Below are 23,067 nucleotides of genomic sequence, written 5' to 3'. Positions count from 1 at the left end.
TATAATTTGTGGAGTTTAATGATGTTTATTGAGAGTTGGATATTGACCATCAACATTTCCTCACGGGCACCCAGTCTTCTGTGCCTTAATGTCCTGTGCAGTACTCCTGCAATGGGGCTGTCAGCCTGGATGGTGTGCTGCTGCAGCCTCTGAACTGTGCTCGAAGCCAACCCTCCATCCAGTGAGGAAAGGCAAGTGCCACCCGCCGCCCCGCCCCCCTGTCATTCAAGGGGAGGGGCGGGGCCACGGTCCGGATTTTGATTGACACCGGATGCTGGCCAATGAGAGTCGGAGCTGGAGCCCAGGCAGCTGCGCGAGCGGCTGGGTTTGGTTTAAAAGGGTAACGGTAGCGCGCGAGGGGCAGAGTCTGGAAGGTTCCAGCAGTCGATAGAGATGTCGATCAGCCTGGGCAATGGAGTCTGTATACCTATGATCGGCCTGGGCACCTGGAAGGTGAGTGAGAGACAGGCTCCCTCTCCTGGAGGTCTCCGCCCGCGGGCCGAGTGAGAAAATAACGAGATGTGGTTATCGAAGTGGATGTTGGTCCGGGCCAGCGGGTTTGTGGGTCCAGGCTGGGAATAAGGGTTGGAAATGAACATAGAACATACAGTGCAGAAGGCCATTCGGCCCATCGAATCTGCACTGACCCACTTAAGCCCTCACTTCCCCTCCATTCCTGTAACCCAATAACTCTGCCTAACCTTTTTGGTCACTAAGGGTAATTTATCATGGCCAATCCACCTAACCCGCACGTATTTGGACTGTGGGAGGAAACCGGAGCACCTGGAAGAAACCCACGCAGACACAGGGAGAAGGTGCAGACTCTGCACAGACAGTGACCCAGCGGGGAATCGAACCTGGGACCCTGGAAGCCACAGTGCTATCCACTTGTGCTACTGTGCTGGCCGATGGGCAGTAGTTATCACAACATCGAGGGCCGAAGGGCCTGTTCTGTGCTGTACTGTTCTATGTTCTATCTCGTGGGGGTATTGGGGATTGCGGCTGGGGGCTAGTAGGGCATCAGGAATCGTGGCTGGGGACTAGTGGGGCATCAGGAATTGTGGCTGGGGGCTAGTGGGGCATCAGGAATTGTGGCTGGGGGCGAATGGGGGCATCACGTATTGGTTTGAGGTGGATATTAGACAGGGTATGTGTATATATATGTGTGGGTGGGTTGGTATAAGAGGTGTGCAGGTGGGTATGTGAAGAGTGTATGGGGTCTAAATGCAGGATGGTGTCTATATTGAATTTTTTTAATGAACTTCAAGCATCAAATTAATGTTCGCTGAATTTGGGTTGCAACTGATGTATTTGGGCATGATATTATTCCTGCACCTTGAAAGAATTTTCTAACATAATGAAATGCGTTCAAAGTGCTTCACATTGGAGAGAACAGCCGTTGGATGTTAATGGCACAAGTTATGAGAAGTGAAAAGGCTGGGAAAGAGCTGAGATTTTAGGCAGGTGTTCCAGAGATTAGGATTGTGTTGGCTGTGTGGCAGAGTCTGGAGTGATGGTGTGGTTTCACAGAAGGCCGACAGAAAGACATAGAAACTTGTGAAAGGTTGCAGGCGCGTGTCAGAATGGAGAAATTTGAAGCTGAACAGGAATATCGCGATGAAACTTGTGACAGATATTGCCGCTTCTGTTATTTAGACAGAAATGCTTTTGCAAGTTTTAACATTTGTATTTGTCTGGCATGTTTAAGGGCTGAATCTTATGGCCGAGGGATGGGGTGGGGCTGGAAAATATGGCGATCCATTCAAAAATCCATTGACTTTGGTGGGAGTGGAAAATCCTGCTGGCAGAAAATTTCATTTGAACGAGCAAATTGATATTGTCATAAGGAAGATCGCATCTGAGACCTGAGTGAACTGTATTAGAATCTGTATCTCATGCAATCATGAAATTGTTGTGAATTTAATTGTGTGAGGACTAAGAAAGAGAGTAAATTAGAGTGGGTCAGTTCACTGCCAAATTTGAGTATAGGAAGCGAAAGAAAGATTAGATTAAGAGACAAAAATAGCAGGTCGAAAAAATAAAGTAATTTATCGCTTAATCATAGAATAGAATCATAGAAAAATTTCAGCACAAAACGGGGCTTCAAGTCTCCTCTCCCCAGCATACCCCTGGTCGACGTCCAAGTGATCGAAAACAAGCTGAATGAGCGTAACGCAATACTTACCTCTCAGAGGGAAGTAAGAGACTGCTGTGTGCTCTGTTTCATGGTGACATGGCTCACTCCTGCCTCACCAGACTGTGCCATACAACCTGATGGCTCCTCAATACACCGGATGGACCGCATGACAAAGTGGAGTGGAGGGCTTTGCCTCCTCATCAACTCGTTCTGATGCTTGGATGTGGCAACCCTGGCGAACTACTACTCCCAGACCATGAATACCTGACTCTGAACTGCTGCCCATATTACCTTCCACGGGAGTTCACTTCTGCAATCATCACGGCCGGCCTATATCCCACCCCAAGTGGAAGTGAAGAAGGCACTTGATGAATTGTACACCGCTATAAATAGCAGTGAAACCGAATACCTGGAGGCCTTGTTCATCATCGCTGGGGACTTCAGCCAGGCCAAGCTCGAGAGTGTACTGCCAAAATTCCACCAACACATCCTTGATCACTGCTACACAACCGTCAAGGGCACCTACTGATCTATTCCCCAACCACACTTAAGAAAATTGGACCATAAGACAGTGCTCCTTCTCCCGGCATAGAAGCATAAACGCAAGCGGGAGAATCCAGTTAAGAAGGTCATTCAATGCATATCTCCGGCAATAAAAGAGCTCCAACCCGACTGCTTGGAATCAGTGGACTGATCCATATTCAAGAAGTCAGTGGCCAATCCAAACGAGAATGCAACTACAGTCACAGACTTCACATCAGCAAGTGTGTAGAAAATTGCATGTCAAAGAAGGTAGTACGTGTGTTCCCCAACCGGAAACCATGGTTTAATCAGGAGATTCACTCCCAACTGAAGGCCTGGTCTGAGGCGTTCAAGACCGGCGACCCTGACCTACACAAGAAATCTTTTAACCTCCGCAACGCCATCAGGGATGCCAGGAGTCAATACCTGACTAAGCTAGAGTCACTGAATAACGACATGGACTCTCGTTGGTTGTGGCAAGGCTCAAAAAACTTAACAGGCGACAAAGCAAAGCCTAGTAGAATTTCTGGCAGCAGCGTACCCTTCCCCGATGAACTCTATGTTCATTTCAAGCAGAAAACATCAAACTGTTGTCAACTGCCCCAGCAACCTTGGACACACCAATACATACTGTCAGAGCTCCCGAAGTCAGATAGGTCCTCTTGAAAGTGAACCCTCGGAAAGTGACGGGTCCTGACAAGAGTCCCTGTCATGCACTAAGATCCTGCGCGGACCAACTGACGGGTGTGTTTGCGGACATCTTCAACCCCTCCCTACACTGTTCCAAGGTTCCCACCTGCTTCAAGAAGACCACCATCATACTGGTGCCAAAGAAGAACCAGGCAACGTTCATCAACACTACTGTCTGGTGGCCTTGACATCTATCATTATGAAGTGCTTCAAGAGGTTGGTCATGAGACAACTCCAAACTTCCAGACTGCCGTGATCCAATGCAATTTGTATTCTGCCACATCCGGTTGACTGTGCATAGACTCCAAATAGACTGTAGTCACCATCTCCGTGGCCCTACATGGATCCCTGGAGCATCTCAACAACAAGGACTCCTACATCAGACTCCTATTCAGTGACTACAGCTCCACCTTCAACACCATAATCCTAGCCAAGCTCATATCAAAACTCCAAAATCTAGGACCTGGCTCCTCCCTCTGCAACTGAATCCTGTACTTCCTGACCCAAAGACCATAATCAGTAAGGACAAACAACATCACCTCCTCCACCATAGACCTCAATAGCAGGGTCCACAAGGCTGCATACCTAGCAGCCTACTCTACTCCCTATACACATGTAACTAGTGTCAAAATTTGGCCCCAACTCCATCTACAAGTGTGACATGACCGTGGTGGGTTGGATCTCAAACAACGATGAGATAGAGTACAGGAGAGAACCTAGTGACATGGTGTAACAACAACAATCTCTCAATGTCAGCAAAACTAAGGAGCTGGTCATTGACTTGACTGTGTTTACACCTCCCGCTGCCTTGGGAAAGTGGGCAGCATAATCAAAGACTCCTCTCATCCAGGTTATTCTTTCTTCCATCGGGCAGGAGATACAAAAATATGAGAATGCACACTAACAGATTAAAAAACAAGGAGATTTGAGATTAATGATAGGTGGGAGGGAAAATTCATGACAAAGAATGCAGACACGGACAGAGGGAGGGTAATGCTTGGAGATTGGGAACGATTGGCAAGGCTGAAACGGAGGCTGGCAAATAAGGCATGGGCACCGACAGAGACAAGGATAGGAATGGGTACATTGTGGGGACTGGTGGGAGGAATGCGTTGATATGCGCAGAAAGTTGGAGTTACAAATGCTGACTGATGGAATGGTGCTCAGGCTGGAAGGGAAGGGCCAGTTGAACAAGTGAGTTGGACCTGGATACAGAGGGTGGATATGCACGGAAAGACACAGTGCAGTTGTAAAGGGAGAGAGAGAGGAGGCAATGCATTTGCACAATTGAGACGAAGGGACTTGATGCAGCATGTTTGCTTGGTGATATGTGCTGAGTATGGAAAGGCATTATCTGACAAAAGGTTGACACTTGTGACGTACAAAGAAAAGTACAGCACAGGAACGGACACTTTGGCCCTCCCAGCCTGCGTCGATCATGCTGCCCATGTAACCAAAAACCGTCTACAATTCTGGGGTCCATATCCCTCTATTCCCATCGTATTTATCTCTATGCCCATCCTATTCATGAATTTGTCAAGACTCCCCTTGACCCTATCGTATCTGCTTCCACCACCTCCTCTGTCAGCGACTTCCAGGCACCCGTTACCCTTTTATGTAAAGAAACAAAACTTCCCTTGCACTTGAACCTGAACCTATGTCCCTAGTAATTGAACCCTCCACCCTGGGAAAAAGCTTTTGACTATCTGCGCTGTCCATGCCCCTCCATAATTTTGTAGACTTCTATAAGGTCGCCCCTCAACCTCTGTCGTTCCAGTGAGAACAAACTGAGTTTATCCAACCTCTTCTCATAGCTAATTCCCTCCATACCAGGCAACATGCTGGTAAACCTCTTCTGTACCCTCTCCAAAGCCTCCACACCCTTCTGGTAATGTGGTGACCATCACTGAACACTATATTCCAAGTATGGCCTAACTAACGTTCTATACAGCTGCATCATGACTTGTGAAGAATTGGTCTTATTGTTCACTAAGTGTTCCATACACGTTTTGATATTATTTTTGATTAACACTTTGCTTTGTTCAGTCCCAACCAGGTCAAGTGACTGAAGCAGTAAAGGATGCCATTACTACTGGGTATCGTTACATTGATGGTGCATATGTTTACGATAATGAGAAGGAAGTGGGTGAAGGCGTACAACAAATGATTAAGAATGGTGTTGTAAAGCGTGAAGAGCTCTTCATTGTCAGTAAGGTAAAGCGGGGCATTTTGGAAGTTATTCCCCATCAACTTACCATAGATCATCATAGAATGTCCAGTGCAGATGGAGGCCATTCAGCCCATCGAGTCTGCACCGGCTCTTGGAAAGAGCACCCTACCCAAGGTCAACACCTCCACCCTTTCCCCATAACCCAGTAACCATACCCAACACTAAGGGCAATTTTGGACACTAAGGGCAATTTATCATGGCCAATCCACCTAACCTGCACATCTTTGGACTGTGGGAGGAAACCTGAGCACCCGGAGGAAACCCACGCACACACGGGGAGGATGTGCAGACTCCGCACAGACAGTGACCCAAGCCAGAATCGAACCTGGGACCCTGGAGCTGTGAAGCAATTATGCTATCCACAATGCTACCGTGCTGAATCCACTATTAACACACAGTGGTGGCAGTCTACAGGATGCACTGCAGCAACTCACCATTGCCTCTTTGACAGTATCTTCCAAACTTGTGATCTCTACTGTACTGTAGTGATTCTATTTAATTTTCCACAATTAATAATGAACCCTTTTAACTGTCTGCAAAGTATTGATGTCTTAAAAAAGAATTCCACACTCAGAGAGAGAAATGGGTTCTCTGTGAGCAGGCCATCTATTGGGAGAAGGTTAAAAATGTATTTTATTTGAATGCATTAATCTTATGCTAATACTAGTTATCATTGCCCCATTAGCTGTGGAGCACCTTTCATGCAAAAGATCGAGTGAAGGAGGCTTGTTCTAAATCTCTGTCTGACCTGAAACTGGAATATTTGGACCTCTACCTTATTCACTGGCCCATGGGATTCCAGGTAAAGTATCCAATTAGGATATTTGTGTCCATTTTTCTCAATGGGGGTGTGTTGCTTCTGACGTTCTAAAGGTATGTTCTAACACTTTCAAATTTGTTCACTGGATTGTTAAGGAGAGAATATTGGTTAGATGGTTGGTGGATTAATTTCAACCTCATTGTCACTGAAGAGAGACCAAAGTTGTGTTACAATGCTGCTAGAGCTCACCAATATTTAAGAGAAATCCAAACCCAACCAATAGAATTGTGCCACAAAATTTCATATTTTTTAAACAACTTTATTGTATGTAAAGGCTTCAACAAGATAAGCAGTTAACAATCTGGTTTATAACTATGTATACAATGCACCCAATTTGATTTCATAATTCCTCCAAGAATTTTCTCACACTTTGATATCTTAGAATTATTTACTTCTGTCAGAACCACCCAGGCAGGTTTCACGCCAAATCGCAATTCTCCAGTGTCTCAACAGCGGTGTCAATGCGTTCCAGAACGCACGTGCAGTAAATGCCGTTGGCATATCATCAGCGGGCCTGACTCCGTATTCTCCAGGGCCTCTGCGATTCTTCACCTCCACTGGGTTGAATACCCGACAGCGAGGTTCACTTGTGCTTTTAAAAGTTGTGAAACAGCACTGCTGCCTCACGGCGCCTTGGACCTGGGTTCAATCCCATTCCTGGGTCACTGTCCGTGTGGAGTTTGTACATTCTCCCCGTGTCTGCATGGATCACATCCCCACAATCCAAAGATGTGCAGGGTATGTGGATTGGCCATGCTAAATTGCCCCTTAATTGGAAAAAAAAATGATTGGATACTCTAAATTTATGTTTAAATAAAAAGATCGCAACAGTTTTCTGACAGTCATGCTGCTGGCCGGGGGCTTCTGCCAGGGATGGGAGGAGTGGCCAGGAGGTGAGCTGTTGGTTCGGGACGGACGGGCACAGAGCTCGACTGCCGTGGCTTACAAGGCAGCTATGCGGCTGTGCACACCCCTGACTGCCCACTGTGAACTTAGGGCAATGGATTGTATGGGTGTCTTTACCTGCTCCAGTGCCATTCTGTTGGTTGGGATGAGTATGTGTGGGGAGTGTAATGTGTATCTGCGGCTGCAGCTTGTCAGCCTCTGGAGTGTCAATTATGGACCCAGAAAATCATGCACCATTTCTCATTGGAATTGATTGTGTTTCATGTGGCGCCAGTGCTAGCCCTCCACGGTCGCTGAATCGGTCCAGGTGTGACGCGACTCCAGTTTTGCTGTCCAAGAATCCTGCCCTACCGTCAACACTTAGTCTCTGGAACAGAGAATTCTGCTGCAGTTGTTTGAAGTCAATTAAGGAAGAGGGCTTGGCTGAATTTTTAAAAACACATTTTATCTTTCTTATTTCTTCCCCACCAAAGGAAACAATGGATGTGATTTAGCGGCCACACTAGCCGCAGGTGCAAATGATGGCTCCTTAATATCGTGAGAGGCCAAAAATGAGATTTGTGCCAGTGAGATCTGCCCACTGCCCCCTCCGATGACACAATCAGGTTCACGCCCAAGAAGGGCGTAAGACTGATTTGCATTGATTATAATATTGTTAACAGGCTGAATGTCGTTACTTCCACCCTCTCCGTATATGGCGTGAATCACTACTGTCGAGAAACAGTGATAATGACCACGCGGGGGCACACAGGTAAGTATAGCCCCTGGGTGATGAGTGACATGCTCTGGCACTGCCAACCTGGTAAGCATGCCCCGATACTTGCACGAGGGAGGGAGTACTCTGTGTCCGTGAGGGGAAGTTTATTTTAAATGTAGATCTGGACATCCTTTAAAGATTGTCCCCCGGTCTCTCTGGAGCCGCCAGTTCCAGCAGGCCCTGCTCCATCAGAATTGCAATGCAAACCATGCCCCCAGATTATTTGTGTGTTAGAGAAAACTTGCTTGTGCATCTGGAGAACTGCATGTCGGTTTTCAATCTGAACCTGACTCAAAGGTTTTGGGAAAATTCCACCTAGTTTGGAAAGCCTCAGCCATTATTTGTTCAGTCAGGACTGGGGTCACAGCAGAAATGGGGAATATGACAATGGGAAGAGTGGTTTTGGGTACAATATTATTACAGTTGGTGGGGGGGGGGGGGTTGCAGAGACACCGTGAGGAGGACAAAACAGACTTGAGATCATTGACAGACTGGTGAAGTAGGCAGACGTGTGATTTTTGTTTTGGTAGAAAGAATGAGGGGAGTCAATATGATCAAAATGGTATATAATTTTTAAAGGGGGTGCCAAAACCAAGAGATGACCTGAATATACATGTACAGTCCTTTGAGGGTGGCAGGATGTGTTCAGACTGAAGGAAGAAGTGCATATACTTAAAAAATAGAGGTAAGAGTACTAAGTCAAGGAAGTTTTATATTAAAGCTTGAAATATAGTGCCCTGTGAATAGGTCAACTTCAGGGGAACTGTTGTACCTTTAAAACCTCTGAGTTCGACCAGTTTGCATACTCAAAGGTTTTACTCAGGTGCCTTTATTTGCGAGATGGACAGAGGTTCACAGTTTAACGCAATTTTATTCACAATTCTATTACTCAAGAAAATATGACTCAATCTCACAGCTGAGCTTTGGGTTTTACCCGCACTTGATAAAGGAGGCTGGCAGGCTATAATCACTTACTGTTAATGTCTTCTCTGGATTCGAAGCCCAGGGCCCTTTCTTCTTGCGATGGTTGTGCCTGGACAACTCCCAGGTTATTGCTCAAGATCTGTTCGATGCTCTTTTCTTTATACTGGGAAACTTGGATTGAGTCATATGTATACACCCACCACTGGCCATTGTCCGATCCAGAGCCCAACTGGTTAATGGGAAAGACAGGATGCTCCTGCTTCTCCATGGTGGTTCAATCAAGACCCATTGTCTGCTGAAACTTCACTTGTCTGACCAGCCATCAGCTCATTAAGGAGTCTGATGGCTTCTTTTGTCTGTTCTTCACCTTGCTGCAAATTTGATCACCTGTGTCTGGAATTTTGTTACATATTCATAGACTTGGAGTGGATAATCAGAAAGTCCATATAGCAATGTTAGGATTATGTCTTGACTTGGGTGCTTTCGCAGATAGAATATAGAACATTACAGCGCAGTACGGGCCCTTCGGCCCACGATGTTGCGCTAACCTGTGAAACCATCTGAAGCCTATCTGACCTACACTATTCCATTTTCATCCATATGTCTATCCAGTAACCACTTAAATGCCCTTAAAGTTGGCGAGTCTACTACTGTTGCAGGCAGGGCGTTCCACACCCGTACTACTCTCTGAGTAAAGAAACTGCCTCTGACATCTGTCCTATATCTACCACCCCTCAATTTAAAGCTATGTCCTCTCGTGTTGGTCATCACCATCCGAGGAAAAAGACTCACTGTCCACCCTATCTAACCCTCTGACTATCTTATATGTCTCTATTAAGTCACCTCTCAGCCTTCTCCTCTCTAACGAAAACAGCCTCAAGTCCCTGAGCCTTTCCTCGTAAGACCGTCCCTCCATACCAGGCAACATCCTAGTAAATCTCCTCTGAACCCTTTCCAAAGCTTCCACATCCTTCCTATAATGTGGTGACCAGAACTGCACGCAGTACTCCAGGTGCGGCCGCACCAGAGTTTTGTACAGCTGCAGCATGACCTCGTGGCTCCGAAACTCAATCCCCCTACTGATAAAGGCTAGCACACCATATGCAGCACGGTATGCACACCATATGCACCATTGGGCAGCACGGTAGCATTGTGGATAGCACAATCGCTTCACAGCTCCAGGGTCCCAGGTTCGATTCCGGCTTGGGTCACTGTCTGTGCGGAGTCTGCACATCCTCCCCGCGTGTGCGTGGGTTTCCTCCGGGTGCTCCGGTTTCCTCCCACAGTCCAAAGATGTGCAAGTTAGTTGGATTGGACATACTAAATTGCCCTTAGTGTTGGGTGGGGTTACTGGGTTATGGGGATAGGGTGGAGGTGTTAACCTTGGGTAGGGTACTCTTTCCAGGAGCCGGTGCAGACTCGATGGGCCGAATGGCCTCCTTCTGCACTGTAAATTCTATGATCTATGCCTTCTTAACAGCCCTATTAACGCAGTATCAATTCCAACCAGGGTCTCATGAGACAGTTTCTGTTCCTGCCCCATGTTTTCAGTACCACGTTTCCCCCTGTGATCCCATAAGTGTAAACTGTCAGGTGGATGTACCTTTAAGAAATAGCTGCAGTTGGGACAGAGGAAGAGAAAAGAGTCGAGGGCTATGAATTGAGACAGAAAAGCTAAGGGGTTGGATGTTGTGGAGTACCAGAGAACAATCAGTGGAATGTTAGTGAGGGAAGATTACACCCGAACAAGTGTGCTCTTTTGTAATATCTGGCTAAACATGTTGAGTGAGACCTGTGACTCTAATAGAACATCTTTGCTGATTTCAAACGTTTTGTGTGACATAAAATTTGTGGACTGGTGTTTGCCTTATGTGAAGTAAATGAAAACTTGCCAGTAATTGTCTATTAAATTTTACTTCCATTCACCAGCTTTTGCCATATCTTTCTGAGCAACCTCAGCCATACTCTTTCTCCAGGATCTCTATCCTCCTCCAAGTTTCAGGAACGTTCTTTTAAAAATTACTTTTAAACATCTCTTTTTAAGGCTGATGGTGAGAATCTTCCTATGGATGCAGATGGTTTTATAATACCAAGTGACACTGATTTTGTCGACACCTGGGAGGTAAGTGTTTGTGTTTGACTTGATTTTCTGGTTTCATTTGGATGAAAATCAGCCTTTGAAATTAATCACATGCACATGCTTATAATTTTGAAATTTGTTTAAAATGGAGACAATGTCTACAGGGATACTTTTTTTTAGGTGCGCCACCCAGCGGAGAATTGGGATTGTGACAAGTTGGTGCTCAACGTCGCCGAGGTGTATTCACATACATTTGCTATGCTAAATTATGCATAGTGGCGAGGTGCTGGTTTAGCACACTGGGCTAAGTAGCTGGCTTTTAATGCAGGCCAGCAGCACGGTTCAATTCCCGTACCAGCCTCCCTAAACAGGCACCGGAATATGGCGACTAGGGGCTTTTCACAGTAACTACATTGAAGCCTACTTGTGACAATAAGCGATTTTCATTTTTCATTTTCAAACGCAAGCTTACTGATCTTGAGATCCCATTTTGAAAAGGTGCCATGATCCCAGCGTCCAGAGACAAGCCCTCCCACACAGCGCAAGTGTTGACACCTCCCCTCGCCCAGCTGTCAAGGGGAGCACTCGCCACCCCTCCAAAGGAGGGGTGTCGCTTCTCTTTTCGCCCCCTCCCCCTACACCATAAGGATCACCCCCCCCCGAACCATGCACACATGAGGGCGACCCAACGCCCTACCTCCTGCTTTCTGCCATTAGCAAAGAGGAAGTGAAAGCACTTACCATTATTGAAGTGGCTAACAGCAATCCGAACAAGGGGTGGGTTAGAGATTCGGGTTACCAGCCTGTTAATCGCATTCAAATGAATGTAATATGGACTGTTTGCATGTTCTCATCTGGGTGGGATGGCTGGTGGAGTAGGGCTGGACCGGAGAATGGGGACAGATCTGCTGTCTGGCATCGATCTCGTCTTTGGGCTAATGCTGGATTCTCTTCCTGATTGGGACTCCCGATCTTGGCGGTGGGGAATTCCGCCCTTCATTTATACAATGAACAACATTTTTCCTTCACAGGCTATGGAAGATTTGGTTGCTGAAGGAATGGTTAAAACTATAGGAGTGTCCAACTTCAACCAGGAGCAGATTGAGCGAATCCTGAATAAACCAAACCTAAAGTGCAAACCTGCAGTTAACCAGGTAATGGGTAGATTTTTTTTTAATTATTCGTTCCCAGAATTTTTTTTTACAACTGCAATTCCTGCATAGCATGTGATAGCTTAACACATTTTTGTGCCACGGATTAATGTTTTTCTTCCTGCTTGCTTTAATAGATTGAATGCCACCCTTACCTGACTCAAGAAGCTCTGATCTCCTATTGCCATTCAAAAGACATTGTTATGACTGCCTATAGCCCACTGGGATCTCCAGACAGACCATGGTATTTGATTATTGATTATATTAACTCATTAACCTCCATCTAATCTAGTACAGGAAAAGCTGCTAACCCTCAATAATTTATAGAAATAGACTTGCATCTGCATACTTCTAGTTTGGGGATTTTGTGCTGGTGTGTGTCTCGGAGTGTGGTCTGGTGAAAGAAGTGTTGAGTTTAGGGTTTCCGTTTCCAATTTCCTTGATTCAGTGTTTCTCACCTCTGCCCATGAGTGTGATTTCACTTTATTACACTAATAAAATATTTGGTAAACCTTCAATGACATATTGGCAGAACTCGTCTTTCGTAATGACAGATAGAATCATAGAATTTACAGTGTAGAAGGAAGCCATTTGGCCCATCGATTCTGCATCGGCCCTTGGAAAGAGCACCCCATTTAGGTTCATACTTCCAACCTGTTCCCATAACGCAGTAACCCCACCTAACATTTTTGGACACTAAGGGCAATTTAGCATGCCCAATCCATCTAACTTGCACATCTTTGGACTGTGGGAGGAAACCCACGCAGACACGGGGAGAACGTGCAGACTCCACACAGACAGTGACCCAAGCCGGGAATCGAACCTGTGAAGTGGCAGTGCTAACCACTGTGCTACCGTGCTGCCCGTAAGAAAGTACTCTTAGCAGCTAAGCCATGACCTTTTGCCTCCATAAGTGTAGCATCTTCTGTTTGGTCCCTAATCAGCCTCTCCTTTTTATTGAATGACTTTTTTATTTTCCCTTTTCCACTCCCTGAAGTTATTCCTCTTCCAGTTAAGTATTTTTACACTTGATTTGTTCCTTGTCCTTTTCCAGAACCACTGATAACCAACAGGGACTGGTTTAGCTCACTGAGTTACATTGCTGGCTTTTCAAGCAGGCCAGCAGCACGGTTCGATTCCCGTACCAGCCTCCCCGGACAGGCGCCGGAATGTGGCGACTAGGGGCTTTTCACAGTAACTTCATTGAAGCCTACTCGTGACAATAAGTGATTTTCATTTCATTTTTCACATTACCGTCATCGTTCCCCAAATATTTTCCCACTTGCAAACATGGACCATTTATCCCACTCATTCCCCAAACAAAATCCAACATACTCTCCCTTCCTCATTAAGCTGCAAATAAACGAGGCGAAGGCGATGATATCTGCCTCCGCACCCGTTTCCAACTCTGGCTGATCCGACACCCTGAATATGGCCTCCCGGGGACCGGCTCCAGCTTCACATGCACCACCTTGGAAATTACCATAAACACCTTCTTCCAGTACTCCCCAAGCTTTGGACAGGACCAAAACATATGAACGTGATTAGCGCCGCCCCCCCCCCCCCCCCCCCCCCCCCCCCCCCAACGTTCACACACATCCTCTACCCCTTCAAAGAATCGGCTCATCCTTGCCCTCGTGAGGTGTGCCCTGTACACCACCTTCAGTTGTATCAGCCCCAACCTCGCACACGAGGTGGAGGCATTCACTCTCCGGAGCACCTCACACCAGACCCCCTCCCCTATAGCCTCTCCCAATTCTTCCTCCCACTTCGCTTTGATCCCCTCCAGTGGTGCCTTATCCTTTTCCAACATGGCTCTGTATACCGCTGACACTGTCCCCTTCTCCAGTCCACTTGCCTCCAGCACCTCCTCCAACAACGTGGAGGCCGAAGCCTCCGGGGAAACTCTGTATCTCCTTCCTGGCAAAGTCCCGAACCTGCATACCTAAACCCTTTTTCCAGCCCATACTTCGATTCCAGCTCCCTCAATCCTGCAAATCGACCCCGAGGAAACAAATCTTTTAGCGCCTTAATCCCCTTCTCTTCCCATTTCCGAAAGCTTCCGTCCCATCTCCCTGGCTCAAATCGGTGGTTCTCCCGGATCGGTATTTCCCTCGACCCTGCCCCCAATCTAAAGTGTTGGCGAAACTGCCTCCAGATTTTCAATGAGGCTATTACTACCGGACTCCCTGAGTATTTCCCCAGAGCTATCGGGAGCGGGGCCATTGCCAGTGCCTTCAGCCCCGACCCCCTGCACGAACACTCCTCCATTCTGACCCACTGGGAATCAACCCCCCTGACCCAGCTCCGCACCTTCCCCACATTCGCCGCCCAGTAGTAGTACATCAGGTTCAGGAGACCCAAACCCCCTGCCTGCCTTCTCCTCTGTAGCAGCATCTTCCTCACTCTGGCCACCTTCCCTCCCCATATAAACAAGGTAATCCTTCCCTCAATCTCCCTGAAAAAGGACTTTGGCAGGAAAATCGGTAGGCATTGAAAAATAAACAGAAATCGCGGCAACACATTCATTCTAACCGCCTGCACCCGACCCGCCAGTGACAGAGGGAGACCATCCCACTTTGCCAGGTCAGCTTTCACTCTCCCCACCAAACTAGTGATGTTGTATCTGCGAAGCCTTTCCTAAAGTGAGTCCCTGATCTACAAAATGGCAGCCCCACCACCCCTGCCCCCACCCCCGGTTGAGACACCACGAAATACTCACCAAGTCCAAGTTCAGTTTGTACCCAGAGAAAGACCCAAATACCTGCAGCAATTCCAATATTCCTCCTATCGACGCACTCGGCTCCGACACATACAGCAGCAAGTCGTCGGCATACAAGGACACCCTATGCTCTATCACCCCCCCCCTCACTATTTCTTTCCATGTTCCCGAACTTCTTAATGCGATGGCCAACGGCTTAATCGCAAGCGCAAACAGCAGGGGGGGACATAGGACATCCCTGCCTCGTCCCACGGTGGAGAGAGAAGTATCTCGAACTGATATTGTTCGTGCGGACACTCGCCTCCGGCTCCTTATACAATATCTTTACCCAGTTCACAAATCTTGGTTCAATCCCAAACCGTTCCAGCACTGCCATCAGGTACCCTCATTCCACCCGATCAAACTCCTTTTCGGCGTCCAGTGCCATTCCCACCTCTGTTTCCTTCCCTTCCGCCGGTGCCATAACGACGTTCAAGACCCTCCTAATATTCAAAAATAGCTGCCTCCCCTTCACGAACCCTGTCTGATCCTCACCTATCATTTTCGGGAGGCACCCCTCCAGCCTACCCGCCAGTATCTTTGCCAGCACCTTTGCGTCCACATTAAGTGAAATGGGCCTATACGACCCACACCGTCGGATCCTTATCCTTTTTAAGCAACAGTGAAATCGATGCCTGCCCCAAGGTTTGCGGCAGCACTCCCTTCCCTATTGCCTCTTCAAGCATCCCTACCATCAGGGGTGTGACCTTATCCTTAAATTTATTATAATATTCCACCGGAAACCCATCCGGCCCTGCCACCTTCCCCGACTGCATCCTCCCAATCGAGTCTTTTATCTCCTGCTCCAGTATTGCTCCTTCTAATGTAGCCTTGTCCCCCTCCCCTAGCCTTGGGTACTCCAACCCATCCAGAAATTCCAGCATCTCACGTCTCTCCCGGGTGGCTCTGACCGGTACAACCTCTCGTAGAATTCCTCAAAAACCTTGTTAATCAGCTCCGGAGCCATCACCAACTTCCCAGCCCTATCCCTTACCTGAAGAATTTCCCTTGCTGCTGGCTCCCTCCGGAGCTGACCTGCTAACATACCTCTCCATGCTCATAAACTGCACCCCTCGCTCACCTCAGTTGGCGCACCGCCTTCCTGGTGGATAGTCGGTCGAAGCTCGCCTGCAATTCCTTCCTCTTTCCCAGCATCGCTGGGTCCCCATCCTCCGCATAACTCCTATCTACCTCCAACATCTCATCTATTAGCCTCTGCCGCTCCAACCTCTCCTCTTCGTCCACCCTGGCCTTAAACGAAATTACCTCACCTCTCACTACTGCCTTTAGAGCCTCCCAGACGACTGCCATTGACACCTTGCCCGTACAGTTGAATCTTACATATTCCTTAATTACCTTTCCAATTTTTTCACAGAATACTTGGTTCCCCAAAAGCCCCACATCCAGTTTCCACCCCGGCCTCTGCACTACCCCCTTCTCCAGCACCATATCCACCCAATGTGGCGCGTGATCTGACACAGCAATTGCAGAGTATTCCGACCCCTTGACTCCAGCCAGCAAAGCCTTTCCCACCACAAAAAAGTTGATCCGCGAGTATACCCTATGGACTGCTGAGAAAAACGAGTACTCCCGTTCCCCTGGGTGCAGGAAACTCCAAGGGTCCACCCTTCCCATTTCCACCATTAGCCCAGCTAGCGCCTTTGCCCCCCCCTGATGGGACCAGCGAGCGCAGCCGTGATCTGTCCAACCTTGGCTCCTGCACCAAGTTCCAGTTCCCCCCCCACAATCAGCTCGTGTGTGTCCAAGTCAGGAATGGCTCCAAAAACCTTCCTTGCAAATCCCGCATCGTCCCAGTTGGGACCATATACACTTACCAGCGCCACTAATCTCCCGTCCAGCACCCCGGCCACAATCACATATCTAGCCCCTGATCTGCCACTACCTTCTCCATCTGGAAGCGTACCCTTTTGCTGACCAACACTGCTACCCCTCGAGCCCTTCCATCAAATCCAGAGTGAAACACTTGGCTAACCCAACCCTTTTTAAGTCTCACTTGGTCCTTCACCCTCAAGTGAGTCTCCTGCAGCATTGCCACATCGGTTTTCAGACTTTTAAGATGTGCAAGCACCCTTGACCTCTTGACTGGACCTCTTACGTTCCACGTAACTATCCTTACTGGGGGTCTCTCACCCCCCCACCTTTCTTATCCACCATCAACACACCGCCGTGGCTGTATATCTTTAAAGAGAGATTTACAAGCATGCCCACATGGCTATCTGCATTTATTCAAGAGAATATCCTAAACCAGGCTTGTCCAAGGTACGGCCCATGGACCATGCAAAGCCTCACTACCCATAAATCAGTGCACATACATGGATTCCTCTGGAGCCAGTCTTTATATTGATTCAGATTTATTCAAAAGACCACAAAATAGAGTCATAGACTCCTTTGTTCCTTCCCAATACCTTGCCCGAAGCTATTTTTTATATATGTTGAATATTTCAAAGTAGGCCTACTGCTCCGCCATACTTGACTGACCTTTTTGTGTTTCAAGTTCTACATTCCCATCTGCCCCTGATAATCTTGCATTCTCGTTAGGTAAGGGAATCAATCTACCTTCGCCATAAAACATTCAATGACCCTGCCTCCACTGGCTTCTGAGGCAGATAGCTCCAGTGTCTCACAGCCCTATTTAAACAAATCTTCTCCTTGTCTCCGCCCTAAAAGCATGACCCCTAATTTTAAAACTGGTCTCCTGAATTCTGAACTTGCCCGCAGGAGGAAATATGTTTCCATGTCAAGATCAGTCAGAATTTTGTATACTTCAACCAATTCACCCTTCACTATCTTCTAATCTCCAGTGGAAACAAGCCATGTCTGCCCAACCTTTCCTTATAAGATCACCCGCTCATTCCAGGTATCAATCTAGTAAATCTCCAATACATTTATTTTTTTAAAAAAAATTTAAAGTATCCAATTTTTTATTTCCAATTAAGGGGCAATATAGCATGGCCAACATCTTTTGGGTTGTGGGGGTAAGATGAACGCAGGCAAGGGGAGAATGTGCAAACTCCACATGACACTGACCCAGGGTGGGGATTGAACCTGGGACCTCTGCGCTGTGAGGCAGCAATGCTACCCACTGCGCCACCGTGCTGCCCTTCTCCAATATGCTTATATCCTTTTTTTAAATCTGGAGATCAAAACTACACACAGTATTCAAGATGTGTTCTCACCAATGTCCTGCAGAACTGAAGCATAACATCCTTGCATTTATGTTCTAATTCTCGTCATAATAAATGACATTCCAATGAGCCTTCCATTTTGTAACTCTTGCTTCACCGAGATCCTTCTGCACCTTGAAATCTTGCAGCCATTCTTCTATAATTAATGCTCTGGTTTTTCTTATTTCTCCTGCCCAAAGTGAATAACATTACTTTGTTAAGATCCCTGACATTTGTCAGGATACCGGACAAGAACCGCAAACATTTTAAATTGTGAGGAAAGGATACTTCACTCCAGGAGCGATTCTTAATACAGGATTAAACATAAGCAGCACGGTAGCATGGTGGTTAGCATAAATGCTTCACAGCTCCAGGGTCCCAGGTTTGATTCCCGGCTGGGTCACTGTCTGTGCGAAGTCTGCACGTCCTCCCCGTGTGTGCGTGGGTTTCCTCCGGGTGCTCCGGTTTCCTCCCACAGTCCAAAGATGTGCGGGTTAGGTGGATTGGCCATGCTAAATTGCCTGTAGTGTCCTAAAAAGTAAGGTTAAGGGGGGGGTTGTTGGGTTACGGGTATAGGGTGGATACATGGGTTTGAGTAGGGTGATCATTGCTCGGCACAACATCGAGGGCCGAAGGGCCTGTTCTGTGCTGTACTGTTCTATGTTCTATATTAACATCATAGCTTGTCAATTAACAGTAAAACAATTCTTAAAATAAAAATAATTCCTTTTTACTACAGACTTATACCTCTCTATAAGCAAAGCCCATCACCAGTCAAAAGCCATTTATAAATAAAGTTATCAAGCACACTTTTTGTGAGGGCCATGAAGAATCCAGCACGAGTTTGCAGGATACAAAGAAATAACATTTATTTACAAATTAACATACATACACACAACAGCAGCAACAACTTCTCTTGCTGCCAAACTCCTCTCTCCCTGGTTCCAAACTGGCCAGCTCTATTTATGCAGGGAGTCTGCTAATGATTTCTCTGCCCCCCTCATTGGGGAAGCTCATACTCCCACAGGATTGTAGGATTGTGGGATTGTCATTAGTCCCCAGCCAATGGTAAGCAGGCAGGTTATAACATCCCCCCCCCCCCCCCCCCCCCCAAAGTCCAAGGAATCTACCGGAGACCCTGGCGTAGGAGGGCGTCGGACTCGTTTTGCCGCAGGCCGGACACCATTTGCACAAGGCGCTGGATCAGGCGGCGTGTAATGAGATGGAGACCGGCGCTTCCGTGATGAACAACCTAACAGTTGTACATCCACGGCCCGTCGGCCCGAGGATTCCCCCTCTGAGGTGTCTTGTGTCTCCATCCCGGAGTCAGAGTCTGCTGCCTCCGTCATCTCGGCGTCTTTATCTCCACGCAGTTCTGTCACGACCTGCACAGGCTTTGAGTGAGGCACCAGAGGAAGATTGTGAGGAATACTTTCCATTGTGTCTGGTCTCTGCAGCTGTAGGAATGAGCTCCTGGGGCGGGCAATCTTTGGCAGGGATAGTCTTCTGGACCGAACATGGTCTACATGTTTGCGTTGGAGACGACCCTGGGCTTGCACCTGGTAAGAGATAGGGCCCGTTTGGCGAAAGATTACGCCAGGGACCCACTGGGCACCACCAGCAAAATTCCGAACGAACACTGGGTCACCGGACGTAAACTGCCGAGTCGGCCAATGCCGAGAAAAACCATGTCCCTGCCAATGGTAAGCAGGCAGGTTATAACAACACTTGAATAGATTTCTTGGAAATTCTGCTTAAGAGAGAGAGAGAGATGTCAGGAAACAGCGTGCAGATCCTTCTATCAACTAATACTTAACAACCTTTGGCAAAAGCTGCTGCTCAGCCTGCAGCTCCTAGCAGACTCGATGCTAAATTGCCTGCTACAGATATGGCTCCTCCTATTAATTACATTATTTTTATCCACTCTGATCCCCTGACCTGCTTACCTCTAAACACAATGGACACGATCGAACAACCTCATCGCGCCTGACACCGGTGAGACGACAAGGCCATTAAAATCTTGTGAGAGGCCTCTCGCGTCTTTTGCAATGCTCGGAACACCCCGATCTCGCAAGATGTCTTGATCTGGAACTCTGCCTCACCATTAGGCTCATTTAAATATATTGCTGCCAGATTCTCCCAAGGCCTAGGAATGAGGTCCTGTGCCTGAGGGACCTTGCCATGGCGCTATTGGTACTGGTGCCGACGGAATATGCACATTAACCTCCTGTCCCAGCCTCACCAAACAGGCACCGGAATGTGGTAACCAGGGGCTTTTCACAGGAACTTCATTGAAGCCTACTTGTGACAATAAGTGATTTTCATTTCATTTTTTCATTTCATTTCATTTAAAGGTTTATAACAAAGAACAAGAATTAAATCCATCTGGTTCACTGTCCTTTAGGGAAGGAAATTGCCGTCCTTACCTGGTCTGGCCTACATATGACCGCAATGTGGTTGATACTTAATTGCTCTCTGAAATGCACCAGCAACCCACTCAGTTCAAGGGCAATTAGGGATGGGCAACAAATGCGGATCTTGTCAGTGAAACCCACATCTTGTGGAAAAAATAAAAGAAGTAAAAGTTGTTGGAAGCAGATCAGATTCTGCCCACACTATCTCTTCCTTTGGCAATTATAAATAACTCTCTTCCTTTGGCAATTATAAATAACTGTATCATGCAGTAATCTCTTCGCTTTTAATATAAATAGATGCAGCTGCTCACTACATGAGTACGTTGAGCTAATTTGCTTTGGGTATTATCAATTCCTCTATTTTATACTACTGGTTTTAGCCAATCCTCCGAATCCTGATTCCTATGATATTGTCAGTGCTCCATTTAAACAATTATAGACCACATAATAAATTGAATGAGAATTTTTAAAACTTTAAATCAGAAGAAGAACTTGTAATGTTCCTAGCCTTTTCAGAAAACATTGATCCCTAAAGTCAGTTAAATTTTGGGGAACAAGACGGACCCCAATAATATCAAGTTATGCTCTGTACTTGCTACTCTAATGTTATCTGTCTTTCCCAATACTTTGCATGCCTTGTTTTTGAACTCCTGCGTCATCTGTTTCTGCCAGCCCTGGCAGCTCCCATTGTCCATCCAATGAGGTTGATGCCCTCGCTGATGCCCCTTTGAGTGGGCCATGCTCTGGAGCGCCTCGGCAATGCTACCTGAGACTGGGACATACTCCGCAATGCCTTGGAAAGGTCCATCTGCATCAGGGAACCCCTCCCCAAGCGACTGGGACATGCTGCTGAGGTGCTCAGCCATGGCCAACACGGACTGAGACATGCCTTGGACACCAATACACCCTCTGCTGCCGTCGTGCTCCAGGCTCTCTACTGCGGTCGCCGTCCAGCAGTGTTGGCCTTGGTGCCACGCAATTCCGCATCTATCTCCTGCGCCCACAGACTTTGGCACTCATCCAATCAACTATGGACCTGCTGGAGTGTCGCTGACATAATCCTCTGAATCTCACAGCAGCACCCTTTCGACTGCATCAGCTTCGGGTAAACCTGGTCCAGAGGCTCAGCATCTGATTGGGACTTTGCTAGAGCAGTCATGGCATCCAGAAGACCTCCCGACAGCTATTTCGCCTGGACGTTCCTGCCTCCACCTGATGTGCACATCTGTGTGGTGCTCACCAGACTGTGCCCCAGAAGCCTGTCCACTACTTTCGCAGACAGAGTATGTGTTTCTGCACTGGTGGACGGTGGAGATAACGGTGGTGATATCCTCGGAGCTGTCATCCGAGATGTTCTCGGGGGAGTGGGGGAAGAGAACCACCCCGGATGGGCCGGCCCCATGGGATGGAAATCCTGTGGAACAGTATGGTCAATGGGTGAAGGATCAACATGCTGGCATGAACAACACACGTGCCAGGTCATCTGGGGTGGATAATCACCTCCTTAGTGTAGGCCAATCTCGATGTCAGTGACCTTCAATGTCCATTGCTCGAAGGGAGTCCCGCACCCCCAACACCCTCGCCTGTGTATTATGGGCCAGCTTCTGCGGGGACACAGAGGAAATCGTGAGACTCATGCTTCATGGGGGGGCAGGTGTGGACACCACTGTCCCAGCCCACCCATGCAGAGCAATGTATGGTGGGGTGGTGCCAATCACATGTTTGTCAGGGAGGGTGTGGGTGGCGAGCGGGATTGGTGCCAATAGGGCCGGTGCCAACTCACCCGTGGCCTGGTGGACATCGTTTAGCTTTGTGTGGCAGTGGGTGGCGGTCCTCCTGGTCATGCTTCCCACGCTGACGGCTACTGCTACGTCCTCCCAGGCAGAACTGGCTGACACCCCACCCCCGCTCCCCAGCCGAGCCCCTTGGGGGAGCAGGCATCCCATCTGAACTCCTGCGTCCAACAGTAGGGCCAGGTCAGTGTGTCCAAATCTTTGGACCAATTTTAAGTGCTGCTCCCCCTCGTTAGTGTGAAACTGCCAGGCGTGGTCCTGGGGAATCAGCTGGCAGGACAGTCTTTTGCAGCGTGAAGCCCATGGGGCCTTTATTAAGTGGACCAATAAAGTTGTATACCAGTAACTGCCTCGTCGGGTTGGCTGTCGGGGAAACTCCTGTCATTTCCTACTCACTGCCACACTTCGAACAAATTTGGTTATATAACGCCCATTATCTCCTGCATATCATCCTCTCCTGCATCTCATCCTCCAACCGTGAACTATGAGTAGCACTAGCAAAGCCACCCACAAGGAAATTGGTCCCAGTTCTGGTCAGATGCAACCCATCTGGCCACCAAAGGCCATCTCCCACAGAACTGGTCCAAATGTCCCAGGAATGGAAAGCCTATGCTATTATTTTCTTCGTAACTACTATTGTGCTTGCGTTAATTTTAATCAATCCCTGCTCCTAATTCAATATTTGCTTCCTCAGGAA

At 47.7% G+C, this 23,067-nt stretch overlaps 1 protein-coding gene across 1 annotated transcript in view; it reads left to right on the top strand.

Moving 5' to 3' along the window:
• Positions 1-270: 270 nt before the first annotated feature.
• Positions 271-23,067, top strand: part of LOC119954889 (aldo-keto reductase family 1 member B1-like) — a 42,252-nt gene continuing 19,455 nt past the window's right edge. Inside the window, exons 1-6 of the mRNA XM_038780514.1 lie at positions 271-453; positions 5,396-5,563; positions 6,265-6,381; positions 11,031-11,108; positions 12,098-12,220; positions 12,355-12,461. Of these exons, the coding sequence (XP_038636442.1) occupies positions 394-453; positions 5,396-5,563; positions 6,265-6,381; positions 11,031-11,108; positions 12,098-12,220; positions 12,355-12,461 (653 nt within the window). The 5' untranslated portion in view covers positions 271-393. The remainder of the gene's footprint in view (positions 454-5,395; positions 5,564-6,264; positions 6,382-11,030; positions 11,109-12,097; positions 12,221-12,354; positions 12,462-23,067) is intronic.

Source organism: Scyliorhinus canicula, chromosome 20, assembly GCF_902713615.1.
Source record: "Scyliorhinus canicula chromosome 20, sScyCan1.1, whole genome shotgun sequence".
NCBI classification, from domain to species: Eukaryota; Metazoa; Chordata; class Chondrichthyes; order Carcharhiniformes; family Scyliorhinidae; genus Scyliorhinus; species Scyliorhinus canicula.
The sequence above is the reverse complement of the archived record's forward strand: the minus strand, read 5'-3'. Positions and strand labels throughout refer to the sequence as shown.